At 40.1% G+C, this 11,146-nt stretch overlaps 1 protein-coding gene across 1 annotated transcript; it reads right to left on the bottom strand.

The window, feature by feature from the left end:
* Window positions 1-573: 573 nt before the first annotated feature.
* On the bottom strand, window positions 574-10,391 carry LOC121390061 (7SK snRNA methylphosphate capping enzyme-like). The gene is made up of 4 exons (XM_041521769.1): window positions 8,648-10,391; window positions 5,540-5,758; window positions 5,116-5,239; window positions 574-3,443 (listed from the first exon to the last, which is right to left on the bottom strand). The coding sequence occupies exons 1-4, from the start codon at window positions 10,055-10,057 to the stop codon at window positions 2,722-2,724; spliced, it is 2,475 nt and encodes an 824-aa protein (XP_041377703.1). The 5' UTR covers window positions 10,058-10,391; the 3' UTR covers window positions 574-2,721.
* Between the last annotated feature and the right edge of the window lie 755 nt (window positions 10,392-11,146).

Below are 11,146 nucleotides of genomic sequence, written 5' to 3'. Positions count from 1 at the left end.
ATTTCAAGTCTTAAAATGTGTAAATCCGGGTTTTCTTTGTTTTTTGTTCGACACCTCTAGAGATTTTTCATAATTAAACCCCCATTTTTGCATTACCAGCGAAGGATATTTTATATGCACTTTCCCACAAATACGACAGCACATTATAAATACGGTATTTCATACACCAACTGTGGGGCCCTGGTTGGGATGGGCAAACCCAAGATATGGGGCACAGGATGGGATGAAGGATGGAAGGAAAGCTAATGACGCACTCAACACAATTTATTTACGGTTATATGGCGTCAAACATGGTTAAGGACCACGCAGACATTACTCTTTTCGATTAGCAGCAAGGGATCTTTTATATGCACCATTCTACAGACAGGATAACACATACCACAGCCTTTGATATCCCAGTCGTGGTGCACTGGCTGAAGCGAGAAATAAGGATGGGATGAGGAAAACCCCAATCATAAAAGCACCTCAGGGGAGGGTTTGACAACCCCCCCCCCCCCCCCCCCACTCCTGCCGCCTACACTTATGGATGGGTATTACCACATCTGTTGAGTTCAGTCAAATTACAGACACATGGATGGTTAAACTGTTTTAATACCAGGGATGCCTACAGAATAAGCAATATATTCAATACATACAAACAAATCGCAGTGCACCAGCTTTACAAATTTATATGCAAGAGTTTTATTTCATGGGGAAACTGAGAAGAAGAAAAAACCGTGTATGGAAGACTGCACCCATGTAACAATGTCTTGACAACTGTACTGTAAACATATTCGTGGCAATCATTCAATTCAGTCTCCATGTTTGGAGTCCATCCTGAACAAAACATGGCCACCAGTTTAACATCACTGTTCAGTTCTTCCAAATCTGTTCAAGTGAACAAGTAAAACATGTCTGTCACCTCCATTCTGATCTCTCTTCTATGCTTTAAGATCGGTTTGCAAGCAGTCAATAAACACAAAAACACGACAGCCACTTTTATATTGTTCCATTCAGTTGTACAGCATTCTTCTAAAGTTAATCAGGAAAAACGTGGCCGTCACTTTTAATGTTATTCCATTCAGTTGTACAGCATTCCTCTTAAGTTAATTAGGAAAAACATGGCCGTCACTTTTAATGTTATTACTGGAAAAAACATTGCTGCATTTTCATTACACTATTCCATTGTACACATCGGAGTGTAGTTAACCAAGAAACATGTGGCAACCACATTTAATAGGAACATTCAGTTCTTCAAATTCTGTTTGAAGTCAACCAGGAAAATCATGACTGCCACTTTCAATATGAATTTGTTCTTGTGTATCCGTTAAACATGGCCGTCACTGACAACTAATATTGCATGTCCCTGTATTCAGAAGAAAAGAAAACAGGTTCACGACTTTCAACATACATTTGTTCTGTATCTGCTTTTGTCAGGAACTTAACTATGTTCATTCGTTCAATATGACAACCAGTAATTGTTGAATACTGCATCATGACACTAAACATGTTCCTGTTACATTATCTCATCTATCAAATTAAACATTCACTGTTTTATTATATCATTTATCAAATTAAACATTTCACTGCTGTGGTATTTCATTTATCAAATTAAACATTTCACTGCTGTGTTCTTTCATTTATCAAATTAATCATTTCACTGTTTTATTATATCATTTATCAAATTAAACATTCACTGTTTAATTATTTTATTTATCAAAATAATCATTTCACTGCTGTGTTCTTTCATTTATCAAATTAATCATTTCACTGCTGTGTTCTTGCGTCTGTCAAATTATTTCCGATTAGTGCCAGATGTCCCACATAGGTTAGACTTTGTTTTGTGTCGAATGTAATCACATAAGTTACCATTAGTGTTTAGAGATGGATGTTCTACATAGGTTACACTTTGTTTGGTGTCGGATGTCCCACATAGGTTACACTTTGTGTTTGGTGTCGGATGCCCCACATAGGTTACACTTTGTGTTGTGTCGGATGTCCCACATCGGTTACACTTTGTGTTTGGTGTCGGACGTCTCACATAGATTACACTTTATCAGGCACGGCAGAGCAGGAGGGCTAGGGGCCCTACCATAATTCTGAATAAAAAATATTACTGGTAGTAAATCTTAAAGCAGAGATGAATTTTACTTGTAGAATGCAGGAAATTGCATTTTAGGAAATCTAGTTTTCAGAATTTTATGGGGGAACATACCCCCTAACCCCCTAGAAACTTTGCTTTGCACCCTCGATCTCAGACAGCCCCCACAGTGCCTATTTATGTTTGGTATCGGATGTCCTACATAGCTTGCACTTTGTGTTTAATATCAATACCACACATAGGTTACACTTTGTGTTTAATATTAATATCCCACATAGCTTGCACTTTGTATTTAATATCAATATCCCACATAGGTTACACTTTGTTTAGTGTCGAATGTCCCACATAGGTTACACGTTGTTTGTGTCGAATGTCCCACATAGGTTACACTTTGTGTTTAGTGTCGAATGTCCCACATATATTACACTTTGTGTTTAATATCCCACATAGGTTACTTTGTGTTTAATATCAATATCCCACATAGGTTACACTTTGTGTTTAGTGTCGATTGTCCCACATAGGTTACACTTTGTGTTTAGTGTTGAATGCCTCAGTGTGATGACACACAATGTGTCTCCAGTAATTCTTGCTGTTCAATGTCAAGAGTTCAGATCCAACTCTCATCTTTACATTCTAGTGTCCTAGTTTCTGTCTAACTGCATTGTTTCCATGGTAACACTAGGATCAGCTGAAGAATCTTCCAAGTTGCCCAGTCTTACGTCCAGATCCACTGTTTGACCATCAGCACCAACACCCTCCAAGACCTGGGAGTGACCAACGTTCAGTCGAGTGTATAGATTCACGGATTCCGAACTAGCAACGTTCAGTCGAGTGTGTAGAATGATGGATTCCGAACTAGCACTTGTTTCAGTGATGGTTTGTGCATCTCTGCTGTTGTTCACATCGGTGTTACAACCCACCATTTTGGTAGGAGCACTAGCTTGTGTGTTACAATCTAAAGTTTTAGCAGGAGCACTAGCTTCTGTGTTACAATCCACCATTTCAGTAGGAGCACTAGCTTGTGTGTTACAATCCACCATTTTGGTAGGAGCACTAGCTTGTGTGTTACAATCCACCATTTTGGTAGGAGCACTAGCTTCTGATTTACAATCTAAAGTTTCAGCAGGAGCACTAGCTTCTGTGTTACAATCCACCATTTCAGTAGGAGCACTAGCTTCTGTGATTATTGGTTTCTTATCAGCAACGTCTGTCTGTCCATCTAGTTGTACGGTACGAGTGTTTTGATGTTGTGCGATTCTGTCAGTATCTGAGGTGTGTTGAGTGTGTTCGTCTGTGTCAGGGATGTTTGGAGTGTTGCTGATAGTGTCAGTCTTGGTGTACAGTTGCAGGGGTCGGCGAAAACCTGTAAATTAAAATAAAAGTGAACAGTTTAAAAAATAATTAAGAAACAAGAACAGATTAGAAAATAATTTAAAAGGAGAGTGAATGGATTACAAAGTATTTTTAAAAGCAAAGTGATTGAAGAGTTTACTAAACTAGAATTTACTACACTAGAATTCTAAGGAAGTAAATACCTCGCCTTCCATTAAGGTTGACGACAGTTATTTTCTGCACCCTTGTTTTGGCTTCGTACACAATAAATATAACATATCCAACAGTAATGTTTTTTATATGATATGTTTGACAAAAGGTACTTTTTATTTCTTTCATCTTTTAAAACTTAAACTTAATATTTGCCTAAAATTATTTTTAAAACTGAAAATATACAGACCTGTAAACGGTGTTGTCTGCTCAATATAGAACTTGAAACAATTTTGATGGGGTCAAAGTAAGCAGACTGTTTTTTATTTTAATGTAGCAAAGCATTGTAATAATATAGGTAATTTTTTTTTATTTAAATGAATTGTTAAAATAAGATATCTTAAAGCATCTCAATTTTGTTTAATCTGGCTAACTGAAACTGAATTTGGCTAAAACATTTCTGACCAAATTAGCCAAATTGCTAATAATATGAATAAGTTTAGTCAAAGAAAGAATTTAAGGATACTAGTGCCTAAACGGGACTATATTAAGCTGCTACAAATAACCAGACAACAAGTGGCTACATGTAGCTCTGAGTGGTAAGAAAATTTTACCAAGTTGTTTATTCACCTTCTGACTACTGCAGGCGAGATATCTCACAAGACGTCTTTAAATGAAGTTTTTTCAATGACAAATAACTTGGCATTTTTAGTTGAAAAAGTATTTTCGCTTGACAACAATGGTGGCATGTCGTGGTCATTTTCTGGGATCGATAGCTGAACAGCTAATTTGATAATAAATTTGATCGTTTTACAAACAATGAAATTCACCAAATATTGGGATATGAATTGTAGTTTGTTTTTTATAAATAATTCTGGTCAGAAAACCACTGATATCGGGAATAAAGGACATAAATACTGGACAGCTGGCCACAACTGCCTGTAAGTAAACGCAACTTTCTCTCTTCTTTTTTGCCTAATTCTAATCAACATTTTGTTTAACAACATCTAAAATATCATAAAAATTTGAAAAACCCACGAAAATAATACTTACTGATTCAAAAATGAACTTCATTTTATGTCTTTATAAAACATTCAAGTGAATATATGTGAGTAAAAATTATAAACTTGTACCCACTCAACGTGGTTTTAGTCAAAAATTAATCCAGTAGTCTAAAAGTTACTTAAATAAAATTATATGGTCAAATTAAAATAGAATTCCCCATTGTTTTTAAAATTCACAATTGACAAATTTGTCAGTGTCAGAGCAAGCTCTGAATTGCAAACCCTGCCAAAACAGGGGAGATAACTGGCAAACTTTTACCTTTAGATCTGTTGACTGGTAAACAGGGAACTATAAACAGGTGGAAGTTTACCTTTTGATTGACTTACTGGTAAACAGGGTGATATAAACTAGTAAAACTTTTCCTTTAAATGGGTGGAAGTTTACCTTTAAATTTGTTGACTGGTGAATATTGAACTATAAATGGGTGGAAGTTTATGTTTTGATTTGTTGACTGGTAAACATTGAACTATAAACAGGTGGAATTTTACCTTTAGATTTGTTGAACGGGACTCCGATGACCTCACACATGCTGAATCCGACCTCAGTGAGGAGGTAATTCCGGAACGCGTCCGGCTTCAACTCGATACTCAAATAGTTTGTGTAAATCTGCTCCTGAAATAATATCAAAATATCTGTCAATTATCTCTCATCTAGTTACTGTAGATGACTCTTGAAAATAATATCAAAATATCTGTCAATTATCTCTCATCTAGTTACTGTAGACGGACTTGAAATAATATCAAAATCTCTCTTAATTATCTCTCATACAAGTGTGAACACAGTTCATCATATAATACAACACCCTTAAAGAACCATGAAAAGTGGGGTATAACATGTTTTAAAACAATTAACTGAAATTCAAGAAACTTTCATGTTGAATAAATCAAAACACAACCTCCTCACTGGGCTTACCGTTAGCTTCTTGCGTTTTTTGTATGACGACCATGGCTGGGGTTCGAGGATTAACTTTCCGCCTGGTCGCAACTGTTTGTAGATTCGCTTGAAGACGCGTTTGAGTCCGGCGTCGCCGTGGTTCAGATGAATCCACTTGGTGATGCTGAGGGCAAGAATCATGTCATACTCCTCTGACTGGTACTCCAGTAACCGGTCGTCTTCCAACACTACATCGCCCTACAACAAACAACAATATATGTCATACTCCTCTCAACTACATCTGCCTACAATAGTGTATATATATATATATATGTGTGTGTATATATATATATATATATATATATATATACTCTTCAAAAGAAGAAACGCAAAACCACATTGTCGTAACATTTGGAGAATTGATTTAATTATTGAATGGTGAGTCCGATAATTACCAAATGTTGCAGGATTGTTCACAATTCACTCTAGTCCATTGTGAGTAAGTGATTAGGACACACCACCAAGGTCAAGGTCATCTGGAGTCAATACCGGGTGTGGCCTCCGCGTGTGTTGACAACCGCCTGCCCATTGAAGCAACCAGAGTACGGATGACGTCCCGGGGGATGGTGGCCCACTCGGCCTGCAAGGCTGCTGCCAGCTCGGGCAGGGTCTAGGGCTGTGGTTGTCGCTGTCGGAGGCGTCAGTCCAACTCGTCCCATAGATGCTCAATTGGGTTCAAATCCGGTGATACCGATGGCCAAGGAAGGACATTAATGTTGTTGTTCTGTAGGAAAGCCGTTGTGAGACGTGCTGTGTGAGGCCTGGCGTTGTCATGTTGGAACACTGCGTTGGCGTTGGCCATAACTGGAACGATGTGTGGCCAGAGGATCTGGTCAATGTAGCCCTGTGCATTCAGGTTGCCCTGCACGTGGACCAGGTCAGTTCTGCCAGTGTGTGAGATGGCTGCCCACACCATGACACTACCCCCGCCGAATCTGTCCACTTCCTGCACGCAGTTTGCCGCATAACGTTCACCACGACGCCTATACACGCGACATCTTCCATCATGACGTCGGAGCAGAAATCGGGACTCGTCACTGAACCACACCTGTCTCCATCGCAGTTGAGGCCATTGTCAATGAATCTGGCACCACTGCAGTCGGAGTCGACGGTGTTGTGGTGTTAAGATGACACCTCGAACTGGACGTCTGGCACGAATTCCTACCTCACGTAGGCGGTTCCGTACGGTCTGGTCGGATATCCTGCGCAAACCTGGTATTGCTGCGGCTGTGGAGGTGGCAGTAGTCAATCGTTCCCGAAGGTGGCGTACCCGGATGTAGCGGTCCTGCCCGGGGGTAGTGACCCGTGGTCGACCGGATCTAGGGAGGTCACGTGTTGATCCATGTTGCTGGTAACGGTCCCACAGTCTGGAGATGGTGCTTGGGGACACATGGAATGCCCTGGCAACGGCCGTTCTGGATTCGCCTGCGTCTAGTCGGCCGATGGCATTGTTTCTCTGCGGTTCACTGAGACGTGACATGTCCTGGATTGTCAACTGTCGGCCAGATACAGAGGCCAGGCAAGCGAACACCCTGCACTTTTATACTGTCGGTGTTCATGTTGCATGTGCAGACAACGCACGTGCAGTGGTGACATGGTTTGCACGTGGCTGCGTTTTTGCGAATATTCACATTTTGGAACTTTATTGTACAGTAGCTGCGTTTTATCGAATGTAACCGTGGGAATGTGTTTGGGACATGCAATGACCTTATATTCACAAAGCATGAACCGGTAGGAAACATAAAATCGGAGTTATAACCCATTTGTACCCTTTTGCGTTTCTTTTTTTGAAGAGTATATATATATATATATATATATATATAAATACATATATATATGTCAATACTCTTAAAACTAATCCACGCACAATAACATACATGTATGTACAATGTAGTCCGAAGGGACATAGAAAGTGTGGTTCTTTTTATGTCCTAATATTGCTACATACCGTATATATATATATATATATATATAGCTGGTATTCACAACTTGTGGCACCATGTTTCAACCGTTTCTCAATTGAAATAGTGCCAGAAATGGACACACAAACCAAAAATGTATAACCTACCATACTCACTAAAACCCGACTGAATTATATGCATCATTATTAACAAAATAAATCTTCCCCACCAAATTTACCCACAATTTAAAATTTGCTAAATAGAGGGAAGCAACTTGCCTGCACATTAAGAAAAGTTTTTTTAATTAATTTTTTTTATTATCCCAGTGCCCCCTTTCCTAGCTTTCTCTCCTTTGAATTCCATCTCATTTCTTCCCGATCTGGCAACTCCTCCTATCTTTCAACTTCTTTTGCTGTCCACCTCCACATCCCAGTCCTTGTCTCTCCAACTGCGACAGGTGCTCGTCTCTTGTGGCTATCTGTGCCACACACCTGTTCCCCATCAGATTTTAGCTGTGGGCTTAGTCTGACCACTTCGGGGAGTGTTCAGAAGTTACTTCTGGCATTGTTAAGAGGCACTTGTAACCACCTACTATGCACCCCTACTACCGGCGGTCGTTAGTTAGTGCCCTGGGTCAGACCAGCTTTATTAGCGGCAGAGGACGAGGATGCCAGGTGGGTGCAGGGATATACACAGAGACTGCACCCATGGAGGAAGTTGAGACAGGTAGGCAATGGTGTGGACAGTTCAGAAGACAGTCGGAGGAAACTGACAGAAAAGTATTGACTTAATGTGTGCCCTGCAGTGCAGGCTACACTATGTACAACGATGAACAATATTTTATGTTATATGCCTCATAAACATACATCTCCTACAAGAGCTACATTAATTAGTACAAGTTGAAGAAATATTTGACAAGCAGGCTCAAAATTACCGAAGGTGAGTATTTTCCCTATGGCAAAAACATTAAAAAAATTATATAATAAATTCATCAGCTCGAGACCTGTTTTAAATATTTAAAGAGGGACACCACTGTTCACACCAAGTCAACAAAATGTATTTAGTTATGTACATACATACATGTGTACTGGATGATCTGCTAAACATGTACATGTAAATTGTGTAAATTTATGTTAAAATATTAAAAATACATTTTAGAGACAGCCAATTTAATTACATGCAATACCTGAATGAACATGATGTTACTAGGAAATGTGGAAATCGACTTGGCATCTCCAACAGGTGGCGCTGAAATAGGTCCATAATTTGTCAGACAGGACACAGGATATTTACTGGGGTCAGTGACGCGACACGACAGATACTGACGGATGTTCTTCCTTGCTGCTTTAATAAGTGTGCCGTCGATGTCCATGCCAACGATCTTGTTTGGCCTGAAGTCTCGCGCGATAGTCAGCGTCAGACTGCCCACATTACACCCGACGTCCAACACATCTTTACACTCAAACCACTCGGAATCAAAACTATCCATACGGTGGTCTCTCTCATATTTCGGATTTCGGTATCCATAGTAACGATTGTAGTTGCCATGCACAAACTTTGGCTTAGATGAAAATTTGGGTTTTGTAGAAACACTTCTGGGACTAGTGAACTGTTTTTTGTTTTTTCTAAACGGTGAGATTTTGTTATTATCGGGACTGCTAGAACTGCGAAAAAGCACTCTTGCAGTGTCGGTGGAGATTTCTGCGCGACACTCGCTGATCGTCATTCTGCGCCGTCTCATCTTGGGAGACGCCTGAGGAATCACGGGAGACACAATTTTGTTCGGAGCAATACTTTTATTCAAATTAGCCGCCTGAATGTCTAAAGAAAGATCCTCCTCGATGTCATCACTAATTTCATTTGATGTGTCGATGTCTATTTTAAGAGGGTTAAACAAGTCTTTGCCACCATCGGAAGCCTCTTTGCCGGGAAGTGCAGTTGAATGCTGAACCTGTGGAACATTTTCTTTCCTTTTATGGCGGTTGTAGTAACTTCGCTTCCTCTTCTTCACGTTTTTATTGTCGAAGTCGTCGGAGTTGAGGTTGAGAGGGTCTGTAATGTTTGGTGGTATCTTCACCTCCACACTGCTGCGGTGTGAAGGTGTCGGCAAGGGGGATGACTCTGGTGTACGCTCGTTAAGAATCCTTCCAGCATCGTCTTCATAGAGACCGTTCAAATTGAGAGGATCATTGATGTTACCGCCTAGAAGAAACCTCGTCGGCAGAATGATATTCGCACCTTTCTCTCCAAATTTCAAGTCAACCTGACTGGCAAGTCTTCTCCTTCGCAGGCTGCCAAAAGCAGACGCTTCTAAGCTTTTCTGAGGTTGTGAGTACCTTCGTTTTCTGAATGAACAGTCATGTCGGTCGTTTCGACTCAGTGATGATGATGATGTTGACTGAAAGCGCGAGGCTCCCCCTACATTAAGGTAAGTCCTGTTGAGCGAGGTGCACGTTGATTCCATTCTCCTCTTAGTGTTATCCAGCCCATCACTACTGGATGGTGGGATTTCCTTGGGAGATGACACTATTTCCCCACAAAGGAATTCCGCATGTTCAAACTGAGATCGTGTCGGCGTTTTAACACCGACACTCATCGTCAATGTTGTAGACACAAACCAGTCTACGTTAACATGTCACTCAGCAGATCGAGAGAACACAGTGATTCTTTTTAGATCTTCAGTCAGCCCCACACTTGTTTACGACGACAAATATACGTAAACACAGCGCCACCTGGTGCTAAAAATAGAGGACGGCAAGTCGGCGACTAAACCTCACAAAAACCCAATGTATCAGTCTTTTGCAACAACGTAAACTATACAAAACACCAAATACGGCTTCATTTCATGTTCTCCGAATATCCAAATGGTTCCAAGAATGTCATAAACACACAAATAACGTCCAAATCGAACACCTTGTTTCTTTCCCAAATTTAACATGCGCATGCGCTTTTAATATACTATTGGCATCCGATTTTCTGAACCAGGAAAGATGGTCTTTTTAAATTGCGGGAATTTTAAAGTCTGTTTATATTTTTTGAGCTGTTGTATTTTGTTTTTGTTATGTGATAACGAATTCATTATAAATATCATTGGATTAGGGCCATTCTCGAAAACTCGGATACAAAGCCAGGCTTTTAGGGCGATGTGGGGCATGGAATTGCGGTGTGTGCATGGGGGGGGGGGGGGGGGGGGGGGGGGCTTCTATAGGCCGTCCCATCCTTCTACAAAAGTGTGTTTTGTTAATAATTTCAGTTTGGTATGCCGTAAGAAGAAAAGAGTAAAAGTGTTTTAGAAATAACAAACAAACACTATTTGTGTGTGCAATCGGCTCAGAAATAACTTGTAGTAAATTCCATAGTATCAAAAAAGGATTTCCCTGTAGGACGGACTATAGGTTCTAATGGGTACAGGCTAAAACGGAACCGTTTTCTTTGGCGAAAACAGAACCATTGTTTTTGGCGAAAACGGAACCTATCATGGCTAAAACGGCACCATATATAAATATATATAACTTATCTTATTTTTAATTTCAGGATTAGGGTTAGAGTTCAGAGCGATGAATGGGGGGGGGGGGGTGAATTCGGAAGTCGTTCCATTTTGATGACGTAGACTTGCCACACTGACCAAATCAATTTCTATTGCCGATAATGTTAACGTTTACTAATAAAACTGATATAAGCAGCG

The sequence above is a fragment of the Gigantopelta aegis genome, chromosome 15, assembly GCF_016097555.1.
Source record: "Gigantopelta aegis isolate Gae_Host chromosome 15, Gae_host_genome, whole genome shotgun sequence".
NCBI classification, from domain to species: Eukaryota; Metazoa; Mollusca; class Gastropoda; order Neomphalida; family Peltospiridae; genus Gigantopelta; species Gigantopelta aegis.
The sequence above is the reverse complement of the archived record's forward strand: the minus strand, read 5'-3'. Positions and strand labels throughout refer to the sequence as shown.